Genomic DNA, 26,153 nt, shown 5'->3' with positions numbered 1-26,153 from the left:
GGACCCGGTGCTCTCGGCCCCACAGTTTGATAAGTTTCTGCTGGTTTCAGAAGTTTCCTGAAGAGTCTGACGGCTTTTCTCCGTTGGCGACTACATTCGGGCACTTACATAGCCACCCATTCACCCTTCAGGGGTCCTCGACGCCCTCCATGCAGCTAATTAAGTGACGGACGCAGTAGCCAAGGCGACCGCTTGATTGACAGGCATGAATGCGAACCAACTTCCGGAAGCTCCCGTCTGGGCCCGCCCGGCGCGCGCCCGGTGACCCAATGAAAAAACTGCAAACGCCAAAGGGGGCGGTGACGGGGCAGCCTAGGTTGTGGCGGTTCCTCGGTGGTTGCGCGTTGAGGGCTGAGGCGTTTTCGAGCATTTGGACGATGCCGTGACGCAGCATAGCGACAGCGTTGACAGCGTGAGCGCACCCCTGTGGAGGGAGCCCTTCGGTCGCGGAGGTGACGCGTCAAGGAGGCAGGTTGCTATTTGAGGGTGCTCCCTCGGAGCCCTTCAGTGAGTGGGGGAGGGGCGGCGGACGCCGAGCGGTCCCCGTCTGCGCTTGCGCCAGCGCCTCTGGTGACCCGGCCTACACGCACGCGCATGCGCGTTGCGCGCGGAGCCGCGGTGGCCGGCGGCATTGCGCGTGCGCGCTGAGGAGCCCGCTGAGGAGCGGCGCTGGCGGACGTCGGGCGGACGGCCCGTGACGTCGTGAGGAGCGCTTTAAAGTGCGGGCTGGGCCGGGCGTCTGAGGGTCTGACTGGGAGTCGGGTCGGTTCTCCGCAGCGGCCCTCCGCGGCATGAGGCGCTGCCGGCGCCCTTGCTCCCTGGGACGTGGAGAAGGTAGTGGAGGAGGAAGCCCCGTTGCCGCCACCGCTGCATGACCCGCCGCTCCTGAGTCCCGACACCGCGTCCTGCCCCACGACGCCCCCCGCCGCGTCCCCCGGTCTCGCATGGGGGTCTGGCGCTGAGGAACCCCTTTACTCCCGGGGCGCCGGGGCGCGTCCTCCGAGAGCCATGTCCGGCCGCCCCTCCCACCCCGGAGGACCCTAGAGCAGCGTCGCGGGGGCCATGGCGGCCGCCAGCGGTTACACGGACCTGCGTGAGAAGCTTAAGTCCATGACGTCCCGGGACAACTATAAGGCGGGCAGCCGGGAGGCAGCGGCCGCCGCCGCCGCCGCCGTAGCCGCCGCTGCTGCCGCTGCAGCCGCAGCCGAGCCTTACCCGGTGTCCGGGGCTAAGCGCAAGTACCAGGAGGACTCGGACCCCGAGCGCAGCGACTACGAGGAGCAGCAGCTGCAGAAGGAGGAGGAGGCGCGCAAGGTGAAGAGCGGCATTCGCCAGATGCGCCTCTTCAGCCAAGAAGAGTGCGCCAAGATCGAGGCCCGCATCGACGAGGTAGTGTCCCGCGCCGAGAAGGGCCTGTACAACGAGCACACGGTGGACCGGGCCCCGCTGCGCAACAAGTACTTCTTCGGCGAGGGCTACACGTATGGCGCCCAGCTGCAGAAGCGCGGGCCTGGCCAGGAGCGCCTTTACCCGCCGGGCGATGTGGACGAGATCCCCGAGTGGGTGCACCAGCTGGTAATCCAGAAGCTGGTGGAGCACCGCGTCATCCCCGAGGGCTTCGTCAACAGCGCCGTCATCAACGACTATCAGCCCGGCGGCTGCATCGTGTCTCACGTGGACCCCATCCACATCTTCGAGCGCCCCATCGTGTCCGTGTCCTTCTTCAGCGATTCCGCGCTCTGCTTCGGCTGCAAGTTCCAGTTCAAGCCTATCCGGGTGTCGGAACCTGTGCTTTCTCTGCCCGTGCGCAGGGGAAGCGTGACTGTGCTCAGGTAACCCACCTGGGAGGAGGGGGCGGCCCTGCCTCCTGCTGCCTTAGCTGCCCACCCTCACCCAAGAGGCAGCAGTAAATAGGAGCCCACGCTTTACAGTTCTGACCCATTTTCCTGGTTTTGGGGGGAGGGGAGTGGGGAGGGAAAAGGGGTCTGTGTTTAAAACGTGTAGTAAGAAAGTAGAGAGCAGCCGCGAACCAATCTAGAATTTTGTATCCCGAGGGCAGGTTTGGCGTGATCACTTGACCAAGAATTGATAGAAAGGCATCTTTCTAGAAGGCTGAGATTTTAGGAGTCTGTTTCTGTGTGTGATTTTAGCAAGTCACTTTTCCTTTCTGGGCCTCTGTTTTCAAATCTGCGTTTTAAAAAAAAAAAAAAAGGTTGAATTCTTATCTGAGAGTCTTTCCAACTATGCTGTTTTTGTGTGATGTTTTTTTTTGTTCTTTTTTTTTTTAAACAGGACAGGTATAAGGATTTCTTAATAGAGAAAATACAGAGGAAGGTCCCTAAGAGTATTTGAGAGATACATGTTTTTTCTTCCCAACATGGGGAATGACTTCCTGGAGTTGAACAGATAAGTGGTTGGGGCAGAAATAGAGTGCAGCGGACTGAAAATTCAGCCCCTATTGGCTGCAGAAGAGCCTGTTGGTCCTTTGTAAGAATGTGTTACCTGTTACTGGGGCCGTATGAAACCAAATAAAGCGGATCTCTTTACCTGGTATTTGGCTTTGTGGTTGTGTCAGCCACAGAACTTAGGTTCTTGGCCTCTTTTGGGTCCCAGATCTTGCTGAGAATTCACTCGGTACCCTGGCCCCCAAGAAGATGGCCTGCTGGAGCACCTTTGTTGTTTATGTGAAGTAGAAAATTATTTGGAAGCTGCCTCCTTCCAGCCCTAAAACCAATAACTTAGAACTGTACTTCAGTAATCCCCAAAACCTCTTAGGAGCTCTAGACTGCAGCTGCTCAGAGCAGCTTGCTTGACCACCAAATTCTAGCGTAGGATAAGGACATGCTGAGTTTTTGTGAGCAGCTTAACCTCTGAAGTCTGCGATGGGCCCTGGTCCTGGGGAGAAGCAGGTTCCCTGGAGCCCTCATTTGAGTTTAATAGCTGAGGCTGCTTCTGTATCTGGGGGTGGCAGCAGATCCTTGTGATATCCCAGGGTCTCCTGATGGGGAAGTTTGGGAAGTCAGTGGTAGCAGAAACAGTACTTTGGCTTCCTTGTGCATCTGAAACTTAGCCGGCCACTTATCTGTCAGGTGCCCCTTTGTCATTTGGGCTTCCAAGCTTGTCCTCCGATCTAACTGGTGCTCCCAAATTGATACCTTAGTAGAGCCCTTTAAGATGGGATTTCCAGGACAGACCTCATAAGTGGCTTGCTGTGCAAGGCAGTTTGGTGTCTGACTTCGTTGAAGGGCTCTTGATAACTAAAAGGACCTCACACAAAGGCCATTTAGTCTCTTAAGGGGATGTTAATTTTCCACATAGTCACAGATCTTTAAGGTTGTCAGGAGGAGGTCTAGCAGTTGGGTGTGTAATGGGTGGTCATAAGAGACAGTTTGTGACTTTGAGGCTTTCTCTCCCCTAGCACCCACCTCCCCACCCCGTATTGAAGAGCAGAAGTTTCAAGTTCTTAAAATGCAGGTCTGTTAGTGATCAGCAACAGGATTGCATCATCAGGAAAATACTCTTCATCTTTTCCTTGGAATAGTAAAGTCCTAAAGCTTTACCAGTCCCTTCCAACTCCTGGATTCTGACTTGGCTGTGGAGTTCATGTGGGAGGCTCAGTCAGTCATGTCCTGAAAAGTGCTGCCCCAGGCTTTGAATCCAGCTTGGCTGTCATTTGCTTTGGGACCTTGTGGGTGTTCTCTGAGCTGGCTTTCCCATCTGTAAAGTGGGGGTAATGCCAACTCCCAAAACCTTTTAGAACTAAACGTGGTGATTTGGTGATTTATACAAAGCCTGGCAAGGGGTAGGCACTTAAATGGGTATTTGCTTTAATACACAACCATTTAATGATCCCTTGCTCTCTTGTTGGGGAAGGGGCTGGGGTTTGGTGGAGCCTACAGCGTGGCTCTTCCCTTCATGAGGTTCACAGCCTAGTGGAAGCCACAGACAGTTACAGCCCAGGAAAGTAACTGCAGGAGTACTTTAAGGGGGGGGAGCATTTTGAAGTGTTAGAAGTTTTTAGGAGGAAATAAGGTAGAACTTGAAGGGTGACTAGAAGTTAGTCAAGTAAAGAAGTTAGCAGGGAGAGCATGGAAGCTTTGGTGGGAGTAGCCATAGGTAAGGTGGGGGCAGGTAGGTGCTTACTTGAGGCGGATGGAATTCATTTCTAGTTCTCAGTTTCAGCCTGGACCTGAAGTAGAGATTCTGGCGAGGCATGCCTTGGAAAGCTCTAGATCAGATCTTCTCTGTAGCAGTACTATTGACATTTTGGGCTGGTCTGTGCATTGTAGAATGTTTAGCAGCATCTCTGGTCTTTGTCCATTAAATAGCAGTCTCACCTTCATGGTGACCAAAAATGTCTCCAGATTTTACCAGCTATCCCAGGGCGGGGCTGCAGAACTCATTCCAGTTGAGAGCCACTGCTCTAGGGTTCTGGATGCCCCCACTAACTTTAATCTTCTAGCACCTGCTCACTTAGTACTCTGTTTACTTAGCATGCAGGTGGGTGAACACCTGCCTGTTAGTAGTGCCTCTTTTTAAATGCTGCTTGGGCTCTTCCCCAAGCTGGTAAGAGGGGATGCTTTCTTTCACTTCCTGGTATGTATCCCAGTCCGGAAGTGATGAGCTGCAGATTGGAAGACGGGGGCTGATGAAAATAGTCGTTCTCTGCAGGTAGGGAGGGTTTTTAGTAATTCTCATCTGATCAGACATCAGTTGTTGGTGGCAGTGGAGTCTATACCCGTTCCAAGGCTGCATGGCAGGAATACTGTTTTATGTTTAATAGCTGTCAGTGTAGACATTAGCATGTGGCAAACATTGACTCAGCAGTGTCCAAATGTGGGCATTTAGAGCAGTGCCTCACAGACCCTTCTGGAAGTGTTTTAAATGTCTTTCCAAAACCAGGTTTTTTTTGTTGTTGTTTTTGTAACCTTCCCATGTTGGGCCTAGTTGGGTCCCCTCTTCTCCAGGGAAATAAGTATTTTTTTACCTTCTCTTCGTATCACTTCTTTCCACATTCCTTTCCTGTTCTCTGTAGGGTGAATGGGCAGATTAAAACACATTTTAGTTGGATTAATTAGAATAATTACCTCAAGACTAATTGCTTACTTGCTGCTACTTTTAATCACTGCTACATGTCTGTGGTTGTGGTGGCCACATGCCCAGAGACCCAGGCCTTAACCACCCGTCTGGAAATGACTGTTACAACCCAGCCATGGGACACGCAGCGGTGAACGCAGCCTGTGACTTCTAGGTAATAACTGATACTGGGTGGAGTGGGCACCCTTGTCCGTTCTGGGCTAAGGGCTGATCTTGTTCAGCTCTTTGAAAGCAAAATTTAGCTTTCTGGCTTAAAATAGTTGGGAAAGTAGGGCAGATAGGTCCTGGGCCACATCTCTTGTGTGCAGTCTTCTGATTCCACGGAAGGGGGAGGAACCTCAGGATGAAGTCAGGGCTGTGCATTCTCAGGCGGAGCTCTGGGCCAAGGGGATTGACTGGCCTTGGTTCTGCCAGGCCTAACAAGAAGGCAGAAGCAGCAAGGGGAAGGAAGCTAGCAGGTGAACCATGGTCTTAATCATGAAGCTCAGAGTAAGCAGAAAGTAAATAGGTTGTAAAAATTTTAGGGCTGGCTGGACATTTCGCTTGGGCAGTTGCTGTGCAGCCATTGCTGAGATAGGATGCTAGCTCTCTGGGGACATGGGCTCATCTTTGTAGACGACTTCTTTGGGGGTGGTAGGTATTGAATGTCCTTTCCTGAGGCCAGCGAGGTCCTCAGGATAGATTGGACGTTGTCACCAGAAAACACAGATAGGCTTTTTTCTCTGTTCCTTATTATCTACCCCCCCCAACCAAAAAGCCCAAAACCAGTATAGCGTAGATATTGAAATCAAGAGATTAGAGTTCCACTGTCATCACTTTAGCTGTTTGACTTTGGGTGAGTAACTTAAGCTCTCTGGGCCTTAGTTTTCCTCTGCAGAATGGGCTATATTGATGGCATAGAGTTGTTACAGACGATTGAATTTCTTTCACGCTGTTGAATGTTTGAAGTTTAGGTAAAATGTCTCTGGAGATGGGGGTGCCTGGTTCGGCTCAGGGCATGATCTCGGCGTTCCGGGATCGAGTCCCACATCGGGCTCCTCTGCTAGGAGCCTGCTTCTTTCTCTCCCACTCCCCCTGCTGTGTTCCCTCTCTCGCTGGCTGTCTCTCTGTCACATAGATAAATAAAATCTTTAAAAAAAAAAAAAAAAGTCTCTGGAGATGAGCTGCTTTCTGTCCTTAGCTACTCTGTATACCTTGATGTGTAGAGAATTGGGACCTGGAATAGGTTGACCTTCTTCCTGTATTTATAAAGTCCCAGGACTTCTCATAAAGTTAGGCCATGTGTCGTCTTAGAAGGCTGGGTCTGGTTGTAATGAGTGTGAGCTCACAATCCCACCCTTGTGCCTGGGTGGCTGGCCTGATGTTTCCCAAAGCCTAAGTTTCTTAGTTCTGTGGGCCCATTAGAGGCGTGAGGCAGGCTCTTAGGGGCTGCCCAGAGCAGGTAGCTGTAGCTGAAGGGAGGCTGTCAGGCAGTCCTGATAATCTTGGCAGTCCTTCCACCTCTGGGTCTGTTTTGTCCTGGGCAAGGCACAGAGTAGATGGGGAATGATAGCTGTTTTGGAAATTTGCCTTAACACTGTCTCCAAAACTGTTCCCTAGAGGAGAGGCGTACAGTCCTGCACAGTCCCCTGGAGTTTTTCAGACTCCTCGTTTAACCCGCACCTAAGCCTCTAAAGAAGGATTTGCTGTGAGATCTGCTTTATAGATGTAGAAACAGCAGTTGAGCTCAACATTTCACTTTAGTGTCCACTGAGTGCAAAGATGAATAAGACCTTTGCAGCACTTTGTCTTACAGGGAAAATGCAATTTCCGCAAGGCCAGACGTAGTAGTAGAGAGGGGTGGGTGGGTGGGTGGCTGGTGTGGGGGAAACCCATCCTGGGGGATTTGAGGAAAGCTTCCCTGGGGAGAAGAAAGACTCTTAAGAATCACTGTAAGCCATAGGGCTAGCAGGTGACAGAGCCAGGTCTGTCACTCTTGATGCTTCTGCGTGCTGGTCACTGCTATGTGGGGTGGGGGGAGCTTGAGAGGGCTCAGCCTGGGCAGGGAGCAGGAGGCTGACCAGAATGAAGTATTTCCTCCTTTCCCTTCCCTGGAAAAACAAAGAGCAGGAGGCACTGGGACTTTTCTTCATGCCAAGGGTAGGGCTGGACCCAGGGCATATTAAGTTTCAGGCTGGCAGACTGGGACTTTCAGACAGTTTCTGTTGTAGTAAGTAGGTTCCTTAGCAGTAAATAATTCTCTGTGGTCTCTGCTGGACATTTTCTGTTGAAGTTTAGCCAGAAGAGCTTCCCTTGGCTAGGGCTTAGAGCCTGCTGCTCCCAGAGGAGCCTGAGGTACTGAGGAGGGGTCAGTGGGCTGTGGCACAGCTGCCAGGAAGTTCTAGAAGACCAGTGCTAGTGAGCTGTTCAGGTGCATTCAGGGCCACAGTCATTTCTGGGGGTCCATGTGGTCTTACCTCTGCACTAGTTCTTTTTTTTTTTTTAAAGATTTTATTTATTTGACAGAGACAGCCAGAGAGAGAGGGAACACAACCAGGGGGAGTGGGAGAGGAAGAAGCAGGCTTCCAGCGGAGGAGCCCAATGCAGGGCTCGATCCCATAACGCCGGGATCACGCCCTGAGCCGAAGGCAGACGACTGAGCCACCCAGGCGCCCCTGCACTAGTTCTACTGAGGCCTGGGCTCAGTGGGAAAATTCTGGAGCCCTTTGGGAGGTAGGGGCAGTTAAGGTTTGACAGACATCTGGGTTTACTCCTTCTGCATTAAGGGGCATGGTTCCTTATTGAAGATGGGAGGTAAGGGCCCCAGGTGCCTGTAGCCATGTCAAACGGATTGATTCTTGTTAACAGTAGGAGAGGTTGCCTATGGCTAGTACTGCAGGCTCAGACCTTAGAAATGTGCCTTGCATTACCTTTGGGGAATTGGACTTAGCTCTTTGGGGGGAAGTCCTGTGTTTATACAGGACTTTCTTGCACCCCACACCTGGATTCTCCCAGTGTGGAGTGACAGGAGCCTAGAACGAGCTCTGGAACTAGCTCTGGGAATAGGGCCATGAAGCCTTTTCTGTTGGTGGGTCCCTGCAAGAGGAACCCAGATCACATTTCCTTGGCGGGTACTGAACTCAAGTCTCTAGCTTGCCCCGGGGTGGTCCAGGGCCCTCTGCGTTGTATCCTGTGCTTAGTAAACGGGAATGCTGTGCCAGGCACACTGCGTTATCTCGCTTAATTCCCACAACAGCCCTACAGCTTCCAGGGGTGCCAACCATGTAGTCGTAGAACTCTTTAATTCTGCCTGCAAGGGAAGAGGCAGTGTCCCCCTTTTTAAAATCTTGTCGTTGGGGCACCTGGGTGGCTCAGGAGGTTAAGCATCTGACTCTTGATTTCAGCTCAGGTCATGATCTCAGGGACGTGAGATCAAGTTCCCTGTTGGGCTTTGTGCTCAGTGCAGAGTCCACTTGGGATTCTCTCCATCTCCTGCCCCCCACCTTGTGCATCTGTGTGTGTGTTGTGTGTATGTGTGTGTCTGTCTCTCAAATAAGATATAAAATTTTGTTATCATTAGTGGTCATAAAAGAATACCTAAATTGTAAAGCATAACAAAGTGAACACCCATAACCTGCTGTCCTTACTAGAGGTGAAGAAATAGGTTTAGGCCCCCAGCAAGTGACTTCCGTAAGGTCACAACGCTAGTAGGCAACAAAACTCAGGTTCTCACTGAGGTCTCTTCAACTCCTCTATCTCTATGTGGCATTTCTCACTGTAGGCCTACGGATATTAATAGGTGTTATTTGAGAGAAGGTTCTTTGGTCAGTGCTCAGTTAAACAGTCGTCAGATTCTTTTGCTGTAGTAATTCTCAGATCCCTTAACATAGTCATGCTTTTTTAAACTCTTCAATATTTTCCACATTGATTTGATTGTGGGCATTTGTCCATAGTCTCTTCTTGGACCAATGTTCACAGAAAACTTGAAAACCTCTGGTCTAGGAGCAGCTCAGAGAGGAAAACTTTAAAGGTTCTAGGGATGCCTGGGTGGCTCAGTCTGTTAAGGGTCTGCCTTCTGCTTAGGTCATGATCCCAAAGTCCTGGGATCGAGTGCTGCATCAAGCTCCATGCTTGGCAGGGAGCCTACTTCTCCCTCTGCCTGCTGCTCCCTCCGTCTGCCACTCCCCCTGTTTGTGTGTGTGTGCGTGTGTCTCTCTCTCTGACAAATAAATAAAATCTTTAAAAAAGTAATAATAAAGGTTCTGTCTCTCCCAGCATGGCCTCTCATCAGAGGGGTTTTCCCTCTTGGACTTCTTATTTCTTATTTGTCTTCTAGTTCTTGCCCCATGGGGCAGCCTGGCCATTTTGAGGAGTTCCTCCCAGGCTTGCAGTGTTTCTAACAGTTATATGGGTGTCTTTATAGCTGCGCTTGAGAAGGGAGCTGATGAGCAGCTGTGGAGAGGAAGATTTGTGGTCGTGGGGTGGCCAGGGAAAAGCTGACAAGACAAGGCTGAGGTGTTCACCTCCCACTACTGCCTGTGGTTGAGCATGTGTCTGGCTGTGTACTCAGCTCAGTGGAGGAACTTGGGGTGGGAGTGCCTCTTGGGTGCCATGCTCCCGGTGAGGGCATGTGAGGAGGCTCAGGATGCTGAGTTTGCTTCCAGAGTTTCAAATCGTAAAGATGTTAGCTGTGAAGAGGACAGTTATCTACCCACATTCATTGGTCTAAGCAGTTTTTTCAATCGTGTAACTTGATGAAAATAAATAGATATTTGAGTGTGATGGGAATTCTTAAAATATCCCAAACACAGCTGTCTTCAAGATTTTTGGATCCCCCCAAATGGAGGTTTTTGAAAGCTTGTTTTCAAGTAGACAAATTCTCTTTTTGATCATTGCAGCCTTAGTTCTCTCTGGTGACTCAGGGCTGTCAGTGTCTGCCTTGGCTTCCTCTTCGTGCTGAAGGGTCAGGGGCAGGGAGGGAGGAAGAGGAGGGGAGATGCAGTTCTTGTCTTCTCACCAAGGTCTGGCCTGAGTCACTCTAGCTGCCTCCGGAGTGACTAAAGGTTACCTTCTCGGGGGCCCTGTAAAAGAAGGGCTCTTGGCTCGTGTGGGGAGATTGCTGCTGTCATTTCTGCCTTCCAGCCTGCTTTTGCCTCATCCCAGGTTTTGTTCTTGAGTGGAGCATCTTAGAGCTTAACAGGTGATTTCCCTTTCCATGTAGATCCTTGAACCTCTCAAAATAACAGGGCGGAGGTGGCCATAAGACCTGGACCATATTTCTCTCTTTACCCGGTAGGAACCTTGATTGTCTGTTCACTTTCCAAGCTCATATGCTCTGTGTTTATTTTCAGTGGATATGCTGCTGATGAAATCACTCACTGCATACGGCCTCAGGACATCAAGGAGCGCAGAGCGGTCATCATCCTCAGGAAGTAAGTGCCCCCGTGTCTGGCACCTGCAGGCCTGTCTGGAGATGTAGGTCTGGATTCCCTTAGAACTCGGCTCCTCTGTATCAGTAGCATAGCAGCATGAAGCCTGGGAGAGGAAAAAGCTATATCAGGTCTCATACTTTTTGATTTTAACTCTTTGAGGAAAAAGCTGTTTTGTCTTTTCTTCATTGGAAAATTCTGTGGCTGCTTAACTAGGGAGTTGGGGGCTGAGCAAAAGCACATGCCCCCAGTGTTTATGGACACAGTCTTGAGACAAGCTTTGGGGACCCCTCTTCCGGACTTCCCCTCACCCTCTCTCTCCCCTTCTCTTTGGTTCTGATTTGTCGCATGTGATCTTGCTATTTTTAGACTGCGCCTTAGCAGCCTGCTTTAAAAATGCCTGGGTTTTCACTTCTGGGAGGGGCAGGGAGTGAGAAGAGGAAACCAAGGTGGGAGGTTAGGCTGCAGTGTTTAGCAGTCACATAGCCTGTGGCTGTCTCTCCTCTCTGGCCAGGGGTCAGGGATGTACTGACCAACATCACCAGACCTGGCCTCTTCAGCACTTCTGGTTTTCTGCTCATGGAGTGAATGGATTGGGCCAATCATGCTAGGTCAAGACAAGCTTGTCTTTTCTTTGGAGGCTAGATGATTGTCCAGTGTTGTATAGACGTCAGGAGAGCAGAACCAGTGCTTCCCCTCCCCCCCGCAAGCTAGAACACAATGTCCTATAGCTTGCCATCTTTTTTCTTTTTTTTTTTTTAACAAACATTATTTTTTAGGATAGCTTTAGATTTTACAGAAAATTGTAAAGATAGCACAGAGTGCACACCACTTCTTGGATCTTGTGTCTTATATTAGTAAGATACGTTTCAGTCAGGAAAGCAATATCGATACGTTGTTATTAACTGAAGTTCCTGTTTATGTGAATTTCCTTCCTCTCTTCTTAACATATCTTTTGTGTTCCAAGACCCCACGTTACCATTTAGTTGTCATGTTACCTTTGGCTCCTCTTGGCTGTGACCGTTTTTCAGACTTGTCTTATTTGTGATGACACTGACTGGTCAGATATTTTGTAGAATATCTCTTTTTGGAATTTGACATTTTTCTCATGGTTTGACTAGGGTTTGGGGCTTAGGGGAAGAAGACCACAGAGGTTGAAAAAAAAAAAAAACAAACACCAAAACCTTCTCTTCAGTTATATCCAGGGCACAGGACTTCTCACTGTTGATATTTACCGTGAACACCTGGCTGAGGGTGTGTTCACTCTAAAGTTACAATTTCCCCTGTTTTAGGACAGAAGTTGCTACGTGCAGCCTGCACATAAGGAGTGGGGAGTTCGCTCCACTTGCCTGAGTGGGGAGTTGCCACCCAAGTTATTTGGAATTCTTCAGCAAAGACATTTTGTTTCTTTTTGTCCTTCCTTGTTTATTTCTTTATTCAGGTGTTTGCTTATATCAGTGTGAATTTATGAGTATTTGTTTTATGCTCCAGTTACTCCAGCTTTAGCCATTAGGAGTTCTCTCTCCTTTTTTTATGTACATCCTTACTTTCTGGCTTTCCATTTTTTTAACTTCAGTCTATAACTTGAGCATCTTGGTCTTCTGGGTCTAGAACTCCAGAATGTGGCGGATGAAGTCTCTTTGGCATGGCTCTGCCACTTTGTCAGGTCAAAACTTTGAGTGCTGTACCTGTGTAGAATGGAAATGATAGAGACCTGAAGGACAATGCTGGGGTGTAGGCAGAGCACCACGCACATGTGGGAGCTGCAGACGGGTCCATCAGGAGCTGGCAGCGTCTCACCTCGAGCCTAAGAATATTCCCAGAATTCATCAGAAGAAGGGTTTTTATCTGCATTTCTGCTTTCTTTTCCTGTGGTTCCCAGCACAGGCCAAAACCCAGAACACGGAAGTGATGCAGCCCAGAGTGTAGCTCCCTTCTGGCCTCTTCCCCCCAGTCATTTCTTCCTGGGCTGTCCTGGCACTTCCAACTACAGCCAGGGACAAGTGGCCCACCTAGGCCGGAAGCTTGGAGAGGAACTCCCAGAGTGGTATAAAACCAGAGCAGCAACTTCCCAGGTGTTCCCTCAAGCCTCTCAAAGTAGCTTATCCCAGAGAAATTTTCACTGGAGGTGCAAATGAAGTGGCCATAGCTGGAGTGTCAGGTCATTCTTCCAGATGTTTCTTCCCTCTTCAGTGGTGGCTGTTTTACTTGACTTCCCAGGCTGATTGGGTTGGATGCTTCTCAGTGGAACTAGGAGCCCACACTGTTAACCAGGTCCCCCAGAATCTCTTTGGCCAGCCGGATACCTGGCAGTGGTCTGACCTTGGAGAATGACTGTTGGTGGGTGACCGATGCTCTTTGACCTTTTGACTTGAACGGGCCCAGGAGCTAACCACAGACTGGGTTAGAAAATAGAAACACAAGATTTGGTGTGAGGGGGCTGGAGTGGAGTGGGAGGAGGGCTCTCAGCTTCCCCAGGTCAGCTGAGCTAGAATACTGCCCAGCTGTAGGGAGACAACTCAGGGGACTAGATGAGAGGCCCAAGATAAAAGCCAGGCTCCTGCTGGGCTTTGGCTGTCCATCCTGCCTAACCTCTTGAGAGTTTTCCTTGTTGACTTGTACTCCACACTTAGATTAAAGTACTTGCAGCTCCTAGTATGGTCCGTGGACTTGCATCCTGGGCTCTTGCAGCAGTGTGTGGCCTCTGTTGGGGATGTTTTCCCATCTAACATGTTCATCTTACGCTCCACATCCTACCCTGCAGATGACCCACATATGCACAGTGAAAGTTGGCTGACCTAGCCATCCTTCGAGGCTCAGGTGTTGACCATTTTGACGTGCAGGAAGCATCACACACATAGCTGTAGCCCTCTCATTGTACCCCATTCCCCTTTAGACTGTTATAGCCCATATACTTGCCATTGTCAATCTCCAAATCTGCATTCTGTGGGGGCGGGGGCCCTGTCCATCCAGGGCCAGCACTGAGACCCGGTCCAGAGGACTTAACCAGAGGAGGACAACACAGGCGAATGAGAGCAGCTCCACAGTAACTGTACGGGCTTGTCTTGGAAAAGGACAAGCTGGCGACAGGATGGAAAAGGGAGCATCCCGGCCTAGGCACTGCCTAGATAGCAAGGATGTGCCCTTGACGGGTACCTGGGTGACTTGCTTGCTGGTGAGGCCGCGTATAGATGGGCGAAATCTCCCGGCCCTGCTCCTCAAAGGCAGAGGACATGGAGCCAGTCCTGCCTTCTCTTAAGTTTGGATAGAAATTGCACAGGCTGTTGTGGGAGGGCCTGGGGGGCTCTGTCACCAGCTCAGGTCAGTCAGAGCTGGGACAGTCCTTCTAAGCGCCTCATGGGGGGACATGGGTGGGTGGCCACCAAGTGCTTTTTGCTTCAACAGAACATGGCACCTTTGAATGTGGTTGTCGTTGAGTCTTCATGTGTGTGACACCGTTGTTTCTCACAGGGTGGCCTGGGAGGCTGGGAGTGACCACCTGAGAGTTTCCCTGTGAGTGGAATCCTTGCGCTGCAGCTTAGTGTTATAATCTGTTCAGGGGCACAACCAGTAAGGGGCTGAGTAAGACCTTGAACCCGGGTCTGCTGGTACATAGCAGATTGGCATTTTCCATGCCAGTACACACAAGCAGAGTATGAATGGTCTTAAAAGCACGAAGTATATTTGCTGGAGCCCAGCAAGCAACAACAGCAACAACAAAAATTTAAAAATTATATCCAGCTTGGAGTTGAGGGTGGGTTGGGGACAGAATTGGTAGATCTGGCTGCTGAGCTAGAAATTGCTGGCCAGGCAGAAACAGTAATCTCTGAGCTCCTGGGTGGCTCAGTCGGGGAAGCGTCTGCCTTTGGCTCAGGTCATGGTCCCAGGCTCCTGGGATCGAGCCCCGCGTCGGGCTCCCTGCTAAGCGAGAGTCTGCTTCTCTCTCTGCCCCTCCCTGTGCTCATTTTATTTTGCACGTGTGTTCTTTCTCTCAATTAAATAAAAATTGTTTTTAAAAAACCGGTAAGCTCAGAGGCTAGAAGGCATGTAGTATAGAGGGTCTCTGTAGTTGAGGGGAGGTGTGGGAAGGAGGTCTTAGCTCAACACTTGATCATCAGGAGATGGTTTGTGGGCCTTCAGGACCTTCAGTTGGTGGCCAGGGCACACAGTCCCTTGGTCTTCAGGAGGCACCAGGGCTGCCCTAGGTCTGCCTACAAGCCCTTGTATTCCTGCATGGCTAACCTCTCCAGTTAATCAGATAAAGTGGCTCGAGGTAGTGTTAATAGCCCGTTTCTTTGCTTTTGGTTGAGTGAGCTCAGCTCAGTGGTTGCAGCTGGGAAGAGCAGCTAGAGGTGCATTTGCCAAACGTTAACCAAGGCAGGTGGGGTGTGTGCCAGGAAGTGGTGGGGTGAGGGATTTGTATGAGAGAGACTGTTGGTAGGATGCTGAGCTGAATGGCTTATTTGGTCCTTCAGACCAAGGGATTCCAAGGGGCCAGGAGGAGACTATTCCTGAAAGCAGAGTAGTCCAAGTATGAGGCTCTGTGTGTATGAGCTGTGGGTGAGAATGGAGGGTGCATTCTGGGGTTCATCAGGGGAGCAGGAGCGGCCAGCTCTTGGTTTTCCTGACTCAGGCTGAGACATTGCCCCCACCGAGACCTGTGCCATTGCTTCTGTCTCCATGATTCTCATCCCCTGGGCCAAGGATTAGCACACCTTTGTTTGCTGGTCCAGTGAATGAGTGTGTCCGTGTGTATTTACCCTGCACAAAGAATGGGGGAGCAGTAAGATGGGATGAAACTGGCTTAGGCTCCCGGCCTGGCTCTGCCCCATCTTCACTGAAGACAGGTTTTTTACCTGAGTCCTGTGTTCTTACCTATAAATTGGGGCAGTGATGGTGGGGCAGTGGTGGTGCTAGGGGTGGTTAAATTCAGGAATGCTGTGCCTGCTTCTCCTGGCTCCTTCCTCACCATATTTTCCCTCTGATTTTGAAGAGTCGGGTAGGGGATGAGGAAGGTTGTGTCCAATCGAGGTAAGGTGTGAGTCCAGGCACAGCGAGTGAGAGGAAAGGGAAACCTGGAGATAGGTTGTTCACTGGCCCAGGCTGGGGAAAGCAAGCTTGTTTGGGCGTCTGGTGTGGAGGATATCAGTACCTTACCAGGCCTGAACTGGGGATTCCTGGGCACCCATGATGCTGGCCTTGTTGTCTAGCTGTCATCTGTGGAGCACTGGCTCACAAGTATGTGGTATGACATGTTGGTAATCCGGCTGAATGATTTGGAGAGGCTCTTGGGGCCTGGTTATCTTGCAGGCCTGGGTATGGAGGTCTTCTGGAGGCCCTGCTAGGATCATGGGCTTGGGGTGCCCTCTCTTTGGTTTATACCCCCTCACGTGCCTTTTAGGTTCTCCTGAGACTGGCGTAGAAGCCTGCTATGGTCAGAACTGTCTTGGAGGGGGCTCCTGGGTGGCTCAGCTGTTAAGCGTCTGCCTTCGGCTCAGGTCATGATCCCAGGGTCCTGGGATCGAGCCCCGCATCGGGCTCCCTGCTCGGTGGGAATCCTGCTTCTCCCTCACCTACTCCCCTTGCTTGTGTTCCCTCTCTCGTTGTCTCTCTCTGTCAGATAAATAAATAAAATCTTATACCAAAAAACTGTCTTGCAGGCAGCGAGGTGTGATGTTGGAGGGAGTTTGGTGGAAGATGGGGAGTGGTGTCAGGAGAGGGTGGGTACTGTTGCGGGAGAGACAATGGTACAGGTCTGCGCTTTGTGGGAATCTGACACTCAGGTGCTGGAGCTTAGACCTAGAGGCCTGGCTCACTCAGTAGACAAGGGGTGCTCAGACGGGCTTGCCGCACTGCCTCTCTGCTCCGTCGGGAAAGTCAGGCTTTGTAAGCACAGGGTGCTTGGTGTGAGGGTAGAGCCACAACTTGTGGGATGGTTGGCCTGAGGTGCAGACTGGTTCCTGGTCTCCCAGAAATGGTGGTCTGCCGGACAGCACTCTGCTCTGTTGCAGTACAGAGAGCCCACCTGGGCCTCAGAGGCTATCATGGGACAGTAGCTGTGTGACTTAGGCCCGTGGCTTTGTCTCCAGTTTAGCATTACTTCCCATCCTTACAGTGGGAATAATCCTCCTCACAGCTTCTCGGGAGGATTAGAGGGTTCAGTAAGTGATAAAGGAAGGATGGCTCCTTAGATGGTTAGCTCCCTCCCTTCGCCCTCAGGTTACATGGTTTGTTAATATTAATGCTCAGTCATCCTCCCTTTGTTCTGGCTTTCCCCTGTGCCCAATCCCTGCTTTGTCCTGGGGACTGTCCTGACACCGTGGGTGACCTCACATACCTGGGGTACCTTGCTGTAACCCCTGGGATGTTGACTCAGATCTATAAGGCAGGTCTCTGTTTTTCTTGCCACCTGAGGAGGCCCAGGCCCAGCCCTTACTGGTAGAACTTCCTGACTTCCAAGTTTATGGAACTGTTTGCTGAACCCTGAGGGGCCTACCCTGCTCTTTGGAAGCTAGCTGGCTTTTAAGAGGGCTGTTCTCAGAAATTAAGCTGCCAGTGGGCACTGGGTTTGGGATCTTGCTTTAACCTGGCTTCCTGCAGCAGTGGTAGCTTTTTGGAAGTGGAGGGAGCTGGAACTTCTCCAGCTATTCTGAGATGTACTTGTGATAGCCCCAGGGGGTGTGTCAGGAGCACTTTGGGGCCCCACAGCTTATACTGTTCCCAAAGTGGGTACAGGAGGCAGGGTTTTTAGTAGGGCCACTTCTGATCATCCCTTCTCTTGGGGGCTGCCTCCTGATGGCAGTTGTACTGTCATGTGCAGAACAACACCCTTCCCCTCCTTCAGGCAGTTAGAACAGAGCCAGTCCGTGTCCTTGGCCTGTCTAGTCTCAGCTGGTCCCACCTGTCTCCCTACCCTCTCTAGCAGCCCTGCACCCATGATGGGGGGCCACCACGACTGCTCCTGGCTGCCCAGGCTGGCCCCCAAGAAGGCAGCTCAAGAAGGGTGGGGGCCCCTCCAGGGATCGGTGTGTGCCAGCTCTGCCTGCGTGGCAGGATGTGCTCAGTGTTTTCCAGCCCCAGAGGTGCGTGGGCCAGGCTCTTCACTTGGTGGCTCGGCTCTTGGTTCTCTTGCCATCCATCAGTCATCTGAGGAAACAGCTGCTGGCTGCTGGGCCTTCCCCACCAGGGCTTCACTGGGGCTTTTTCATCCTGCAGCGGTTTTCCTGCCCTGAGCATGTGCTTCTGGTACCTGTGGGGTCTTAGCATTGGAGTTAGCTCCACTGTGCCAGCGGGGGACTTCCTCCATAAGGCTTCACACCCTTGAAGGCCTCTAAGCCAAGCTGAATGGCTCATGTCTTACTTAGTCTGCTCTCTGCCACCTGGACCTCTCAGCCAGGAAGGGTGGGAGGTGGGGGTGGGGTGGGGGATGAAGCCTGGCCTGGTAAAGAAGAGGTCCTTGGGCTTCGGTGATTTCTAATTCCCACCCTCGTGTCTGGGTGTTGCCTAGCACCACCTCTTTCCTGATAGCCCTCTCAAGAATCCTAGCCTTGAGGGGGCGCCTGGGTGGCTCAGTCAGTTAAGTGTCTGCCTTCAGCTCAGGTCATGATCTCTGGGTCCTGGAATCGAGTGTGACTTCCTGGTGAGCAGGGAGTCTGCTCTTCTCCCTTCCTCTCTCCCTTTCTCTCTCCCTCCCTCCCTTTCTCAAGTAAATAAATAAAATCTTAAAAAAAAAAAAAAAGTCCTAGCCTTGAAGGAGGCCACTTGATTTCTAGACCCTTAGAACTGGAAGAGGCCCTAGGGCCAGCCACATTTCTCCCTACTTTGCTTTGATGGACAGATAGGCCCAGAAAAGGACAGCAACCATTAGGGCTGGATCATCTTCCTTTTGCTGCTAGGTGGGTCCTGGTTCCCTGAGCCTATAGGGCTCAGAGTGGAGGCCGAGACTCTTGGGCCAGTCAGCACAGCTGACCATTCCTGGCTTCCCTCTCCATAAGGCCAAAGCAAATGGGCAGGGAAACTTGCCCTGCTGGTCTGCCCACCACTTTGGGCTTGGGGGTGTTGGAATATTGGTTCCCAGCTAGAAGGCACCACTTGCTGGCTTTGGAGAAAGACCCCTGCCCAGGGTCAGAGCCCTGTGGTTCCTGCTTGTCAGACTTGGTTGGAGTCTCAGCTGGGCTTAAACCTTTCTCCCACAAGTTCCAAGACCTGTGACTTACCGAAACCTTTGGGACCTAGTTTTCCCCATCTATTTACAGCAGGTCAGCCAGTCGGGTAGGAAGAGGGACCTTGTGAGGTTTGCATGCAGCTGTTACCAAGAACACCATGCGGCTTAGGCCAGGGCAGCTTTCAGAGTTCCCTCCTGCTATCTTCCCTGCAGTGTTCTTGTGAGGATGCTCTGCTCTGACCACAGCACCTTCCTCACAACCAAGTGACTATTTTGTGCACAGCTGCCTATGGGGAGGGTACCTTCAGGGCCTTCTGCCAGATGTGTCCCCATCCCTCCCCACCCCAGGCTTCTCTCCTGCTCCTTGCTGCCACCAGCCTGACTTGCCAGCCTTCACTGTATCACGCAGAAAGCCTCGGGGCTTCTTTGAGATTTCCCAGGCTAGCTTCCTTCTGGCCTGGCTTCATAAAGGACTCTGGTCACTGCCCTGGACTACTTCCCTGCTTGCCTTCTCCCTCTCCCCTGTCCATACTTGCAGTTTCCCTTTACTGGGCAGTGAGTTTCTTAAAACTCACGCCTAATGCTCAGTGGGGATTTTGCCTTCAAAAGCCCTTTGGCCTTGACTTGGTTAGCATCCTGTAACCAGCAGAAGCTGCCAGGTGGCTGTGGTGGGATCAGAGCCAGGTATGTGAATGTTGAGAGGGGGCTGGGCTTTCTCGGCTCTGCCACAACCTTAGTGTTCCTGTGTGAGAGAGTAGGAGAGTCTCTTTTCCCTTTCGTAGGCCTGGACCAGGGGGACCTTCCTTCCTGTCTTGCTGTTTCAGGAAGGATGAAGGCATCTGCTGGAGTATTTGGGGGCCCTCGGTACTCTGGAAGGTGGAGTAGAAGCCCCAGGAGAGCCTCTGGGCTGGAGTTGGGTGATGGGGCTGCTTGTCCAGCTGAGAGAGAGCCCTGGGTTTTGCCCCTGGTGCAGCAGATCCCTGTCACTAGGGGTCTCCAAACAGAAATGTTCCTGTTCCTACTCCTAAGCTTGAACTTAAAAAGGCGGGTCTTTGCAAGTCAGCCAGACTTAGTTGAACCCTGAGGAAGCTGAGGCACAGAGCAGAGACTGTTGGCTCCCCTCTGCCTGGCCAGAGAATTGGTCTGATGGGGCCCACACCCTCACCAGAGGCCCACTGGTGACCCCATGCATATTCCCTTTGCAGGACAAGATTAGACGCACCCAGGTTGGAAACAAAGTCCCTGAGCAGCTCTGTGTTACCACCCAGCTACGCTTCAGATCGTCTTTCGGGAAACACCAGGGACCCTGCTCTGAAACCCAAGCGGTCCCATCGCAAGGCAGACCCTGATGCTGCCCACAGGTACTTGGCTCACGACCTTCAACAAAGGCTGGCAAAGCAGCCCCATGGCCTGGCTGGAGGGTGAAATGGGTGGGGGAAGCCTGTAGTGGTGGTTAGGAGCCTGGCACTGACCACCTTTCCAAGCCTTATGTCTGCTTCTAGGTCAGTGGCATTGGTGGCATTCCCACCTAACCCATGTCCAGCTGTCTGTAGCCCCAGAGAGCAGGGGTTGGGCTGAGATTCTGACAAGTGGGAAGGCTGTGTGGGCTTCCCATGACTTCCCTCGTTCAGTCCACCCAGGCAAATGTTCTTATGGGTTATACTTAAATGTTAGGAGGGAAGCTGAGGACGTGGAAGATAGCAGAGCAGGAAGCCATTTCAGAGGGGTTGGGGAAGTGTTTAAGCTGGGAAGAGAAGGATGAGGAAGCCGTATGTGAAGCCCCATCTAGGCAAAAGATACTGGGCTGAAACCCTGAGGCAGGAAGAGCTTGCTGGTCAGGGGCTAGTGGAGTTGGTGAGCAGAGCAGGTGAGGAGAGCGCGGGGACAGAAAGGAGGGCTGAGAAGTGGAGGTGACAGCAGGACCGTGCAGGGCCTTGAGGCCGTGCTGGGGAAGGCTGTCTCCAGTCCGGCAGCCTTGGCGGTGTCCTGGGGTACTGGACTCAGCTAGGCAGAGGTGTTTCAAAGACTAGGTGTGGCCACTGCACTTCATGAGCAAAGAGACGATGCCGGTGTTTCCACCAAATACCGCCCCTCCTGGAGAACGGCTGAGCCGGAGTGCGCTGTCGCATGGGTGGTGAGGGCCCGTCCCAGACGCAGAGAGGTGTGAGGGAACGCTTCCACCCACCCCTTCCCTTGCAGGCCTCGGATCCTGGAGATGGACAAGGAAGAGAACCGGCGCTCCGTGCTGCTGCCCACACACCGTCGGAGGAGTAGCTTCAGCTCTGAGAACTACTGGCGCAAGTCCTACGAGTCTGGGGAGGACTGCTCGGAGGCGGCAGGCAGCCCCGCCCGAAAGGTGAAGATGCGGAGGCACTGAGGCTTGCCACGCCCTCCCGGGAACTCTGGTTAATCCTCGCGTAGCTGCCCCCTCCTCTTGTTCATTTCGGTTTTTTGGTTTTTGTTTTCATTTTTTGTTTTTTTGGTTTTTTGATCCTTACATTTTTTCCTCGGGTTTGTTGCCTGTTAAGGCTGAAGAACAGAATTGGCTGGGACCTGATTCTCATGTTCTTGGTTTTCCTGCAAAATGGAAAGGCTGTAGGCATCTATAGGGGACAGAAGCTCATGCTGGAGTGGCCAGTAGAGGTGTGGGGAGCAGCTGTTCTCAAGTGGGGCTGTGTCAGGCTGGGTTTATTTAAAAGCAACAAGATGTTTTGGTTAAGAAAATTCTTGTTTTGCTTTAAATGTAAATCTTCTCAGTGTTGTAAATGAAGTTCAGTCTTCTGCCCCCCCCCCCCCATGTCTGTTTGCTGGGTTGAGGTCTCATGCACCTTGTTGGTTCTGCAGGAGGCCTGCTGTCCTCCCACCTCTCACCCATTCTCCAGGCCCTGGAAGCTTACGCAAATACCCTCTTCTTCCTGCAGCAGAGTTGTTCAGGATGACTGGGTGGAGGTTTAAACAGTTCTCTGCCACCCCAAAGCTATTGGCTGACCCCCGCCCCCGGGCTTCGTCCACACCTATTGGCCTGCTCTGCCCACAGGCCCCTGAGCTGCTGAGGGGCTGGCTACAGTGGTCCTGACCTTTCTTCCCAAGAGCACGCCTCTTTGCTGGGTTGCTGCTTTCAGGCATACGCGTGTGATTGTATGGAACAGTTAGATTTACCATGTTGGGGCAGTTTTAGGAATTGTTTCTAGCTAGAGGGACTGGTGTTCTTCCAAGTCTAGCATTTGGGGTATGGAAAATTGTTGCGGTGTGTGGTAAGGTTTTTGTTTTGTTTTTGAGTTTTTATTTTTTCCTTTAGTCTCCTGACTTTTTCCTAACCCTTTCCTTTCTCCTACTTTGGCCAGCTTTGGCCTTCTCTCCATGTCATCCCCATAGGAAGGTGCCTGCCCACCCTCTGTCTGCCTGTAGCATGCATCCAAGGCCGGAGCTCAGGTCTGCAGACTGGGTTGGTGCCTCTTTTGCCTCAGGGGCGTGGGAGCTGGGGAAGGGGCTTTTCAGAAGTAATAAAAGGAAAAAGATAATAAAGTTTTTGGCAGTTCCCACCTACTCAGATCCTTGAAGGTTGCAAGGTTTTGATGATCTAGATTCATTAGGAATGTCTCTTTGCCAGCCATGGCTGAGACCCAGGCCTGCTGCGAGCAGAGGCCTTTCCAGTCCCCAGGCTGCCACCACCCCAGGGGGCCTTGTCTTACAGAGGCCCAGGTCTGAGGCTGCAGAAATCTGGGGGAGCCACCATCAAGAAGCCCCTCTCGGGGGCCAGAAGTCCTTTGCCAGGATGGATTCAAGTTGGGACTGCATACCTAAAGCATTTGCAGTTTTATTTTTTTTACAGCTTTTTTCCCAAAAATGATTTGTAGTTGTGTGTGCAGCACTTTGCCCTGATATGTGTGCTCTACAATAAAAACCAAATCTAATATATTTTGAAACAGTTGTCTGATACTGTTATAAGAGAGGACTTGCCTTTGGTGCTTCCTTAATCCCCTTATTTTCCTAACTCTCTACCGGGGCTGGGGCGGGCAGACAAGAGTTCATTGCCCACCAGGGAGGTCCTCACGGGAGATAATAGGGCTGAGGGCTGAAGGTGAACTTGCCCTCTGCCTATTGTGCTCTCTCCCACCCCAAGGAGGATGGACCAGGTGCCCCGGTTGCCATGGAGCCAGGATCACACCCTGCTGAGTTTGAAGCCCTTCCCCCTGGGTGTGATCAGATAGGCTGTGTGCCAGTGATGGAGGGACAGGGTGAGCAAAGGCAGGGAGAGCCTGGCCTTTGTAAAAGATAGGCAAGTGGTTTTGCTCATTAAACAAATTATTGAGTTCCTACCATATTCTGGCTGAGCCCTCACTGTGGCCTCATCAGTGAGCAAAGAGCAAAAGTCTTCTGGTCCCTGCTTTCAAGATGTGTACTACAAAGTTGTGGGATACAGTTACAGGCATCAGGCAGACGTGTTTTGTGTGGACTGGGGTTGGGGCCCAGAGGGTTTTCGTCTGTCCAGGTCCCGGACCTGGCTGCCAGATTCTGGTCAGGTTGAGTCTGGAATCTCCCTCATTGACTTCCAGGGCCCAAACCAATCTGGCCAATTCTTGCTGTGGAAACCTGGCAAGTCACTTAATTGCCTATTTCAGAGAGGAGAAGGGAGAATCTACAGGGAGCAAGTGACAGGCTAGGGCTCAGTCCTGCAAATGGGTGACAGGATATGAAGGGCAGCGGGGGAGAGCCTCCATATGGTCTGTGGCTAGTTGGGCCTATGGGATAGACTGGGCCACGGTTGCCCCAGAGAGGAGACATTGGAGCTGAAAGGGAAGGTAACTTGCTCAGAGTCATCCAGACTTGTGGCAGAGGGGGGCATCTCCCACTCTGTGCCCAGGCCCCTGACCCAGACATAGAATGGGGGGGCTCATGTGGAGGGCTGGGGAGCTGAAACTCTACAGTAACTATGACAGAGTCACACCTGGGCTCTTCCTAGTCCCAAAGAGGCCCTTTGCTCTGCAGGAATGAGGGACGGGAGAGGATAGGGGAAGGGCTCCAGCCCTAATAGGCCTTGCTGTGTCATTGGCTTCAGTCTCTGTGCAGTGGTTCCACAGCACCCCATCTCTGGACGAATTTTCTGAGTAGTCCCAAAGCCTGGGGGGGTCCCGTACCTGACTCCCTGAATTTGACTCTGCCCCCACCCCAGTCTTGCACACAGTAGGTGCTCTAACAGCATCTGGCACCAGCCCTGCCTTTGTAGGGAGCCCAACCCTATTGTGCTGGGGGAAGTTGAGGCCCAAAGTCCCCTTCATTCAAAATGAGTATCCTACTGTGTGCCAGGCTCTGTGCTGGGTGCTAAAGATACAAGACAGACCAGGTATAGGTCTCTCACCCACACACTTATTCTAAATTGTGCCGACATAAAAGATCTGTAGCACAGAAATTACGAATAATAAAATACACAGTACACTCTTTATTGTTAAAGTTCTGTATAGCCAAGTGTTTCTCAAAAAATGCGTTTGTTGACCTTTTTGATAGATTGCTTTATTTGTAGCCTACCTGTGGTTGTAATTCAACCGTGATATGGCAAATGGAGTTGCAGCCCATTGCTGATAATAGTTTTCCAGGGCTCTTGTAACAAATTACCACAAACTTGGTGGTTAAAACATTAGAAATTTATTTTCGCACAGTATGGAGGTCTGAAATCCAAAAGTAGGATCATTGGGCTGAAATCAGATATCTAAACCATGCTCCTTCTGGAAGCTCTAGTCATTGCCTCTAAAATAGCTTCTGGTGGCTCTTGACGTTCCTTGATTGTGGCCCCACAACTCCTGTCTCTGCCTCCGTGGCCACGTGGCTGCCTCTTCTGTATGTACCAAGTCCCCTTCTGCCTGTCCTTCATTAGGACACTAGCGATTGGATTTAGGGTCCACCTGGATGATCAAAAATAATCTGCCCATGTAACGATCTTTAGTCACATCCGCAAAGTGAAAAAATGGACAAATTCCAAGGATGGGGACCTGAAATCTTTGGGGGTCACTGTTAAGCCTACTACACTACTCTTTTCCCTGTAAGTCTGTCATTAAATCTGGTACATGGCCTACTGATTACTCATGTTGGAACAAACTATGTTAATTGGATTGAAATTTCTCAGCCTCAGCACTACTATTAAATTTAATCTGCATTATTTTCTCTACTGATTTCTTAAATCTAGACCTGTGCTGTCCAATATGGCAGCCGCTGGACAGTTTGGCTGTTGAACACTTGAAATGTGGCTGGTTTGAATTGAGATGTGCTTTAAGTGTCAAATACACACTAGAATTTGAAGTTAGTATGAAAAAAAGAATGTAAAATATATCATTAGTTACTTTATATTGATTACGTGTTGAAATGACAATATTTTGGACATACTGGGTTAAATAAAATACACTTTAATTTCACTGGTTTCCTGTTACTGTTTTAAATCTTGCTACTTGGCAAATTTGAAATCACATAACGTGGTTTGCATTCTGTTTCTGTTGGATGGCACTGGTCTAGAAAATCAACAAAAAATCCAGCCTGATCCATGGCATTTGCCGATTTCTGTGGTGTAAACACTCCCTTGGTGGCTGATTGAAAGCTGTCAGCACAAGATCACCAAACGGAGTTGGGAAGAGAGGGGGACAGAAGCACACGATTGTACAGGGTCTCCGCCCCACAGATACCACAGATGTAAGGAATGACAGTGTACGGATGACAGCAAAATGTCACATAGGAAGTGCTTAGTTTTGAACACTACCTTTGTTTTTAACATTTTATATACTTTTCAAGAATGTTTAACAAATGAATTGCAAAATTACGATTTGACAGTTGGCTCTTGAGAGTAGCTTCCCATGGGAGGGTTTTGAGCAGAGGACGTGATCAGACTTGGGATCCCTCAGGCTGCTGTGTCGAGGACAAGTCAAAATCATTAAGGGATTGGCATTGGCAAGAGATGAAGGGGCTCCAAAGTAAAAAGTTGCCGGCGACAGTGGGGCTGGAGTGGTCCAGCTCCCTGTCCGCGTGCTCACTGGTGCAGTGCCCCCCGTGCCCACAAGGCGGCAGCAGAGTCCAAGCGACAGTGCTTCAGAGCCGGGCAGGGGACTGCTGTCCCTCGGTTTGGATGGGGAGCTAAGGCCCCAGGGGCAAGAACTTAGGTTCCCCACTGCTTCTGCCCTGCTCGGTCTGGCAGGGCCCCCAGGCTGGGGTGTGGAGGGGACCCGACTCACCAGGGCATGATCCGGTGAACCTCTGCAAGCGCCACTGCCCGCAGCCTTGGGCACTCCTGCTGGAGGCTGCCTTCTCTGGCCCCACCCAGTCTCCTCAGGGTTGCCTCTGGGCTTCCGAGACCCCTGGCTTGCTTCAGCACAGTCCCAAGTGTGCTGTGGTCCCATTGTGTCCACTCCAGGCTGGGAGACTAGGACCCAACTCCCCACCCTCTTCTGGACTCTGTGAGTGCGTCCCTTTACAAGGTGTCCCAGTTTATTCTCACCACAACC

The 26,153-nt window shown here is 51.3% G+C and overlaps 1 protein-coding gene across 1 annotated transcript; it reads left to right on the top strand.

Annotated features, from left to right (window-relative positions):
* The first annotated feature begins 286 nt into the window (after positions 1 to 286).
* On the top strand, positions 287 to 25,076 carry ALKBH5 (alkB homolog 5, RNA demethylase). The gene is made up of 4 exons (XM_034646748.1): positions 287 to 1,832; positions 10,428 to 10,508; positions 19,875 to 20,030; positions 20,869 to 25,076. Exons 1-4 carry the CDS (start codon positions 1,063 to 1,065, stop codon positions 21,044 to 21,046), a joined length of 1,185 nt encoding a protein of 394 aa, XP_034502639.1. The 5' UTR covers positions 287 to 1,062; the 3' UTR covers positions 21,047 to 25,076.
* The last annotated feature ends 1,077 nt before the right edge of the window (positions 25,077 to 26,153 follow it).

Source organism: Ailuropoda melanoleuca, chromosome 17, assembly GCF_002007445.2.
Source record: "Ailuropoda melanoleuca isolate Jingjing chromosome 17, ASM200744v2, whole genome shotgun sequence".
Lineage (NCBI taxonomy): Eukaryota > Metazoa > Chordata > Mammalia > Carnivora > Ursidae > Ailuropoda > Ailuropoda melanoleuca.
The sequence above is the reverse complement of the archived record's forward strand: the minus strand, read 5'-3'. Positions and strand labels throughout refer to the sequence as shown.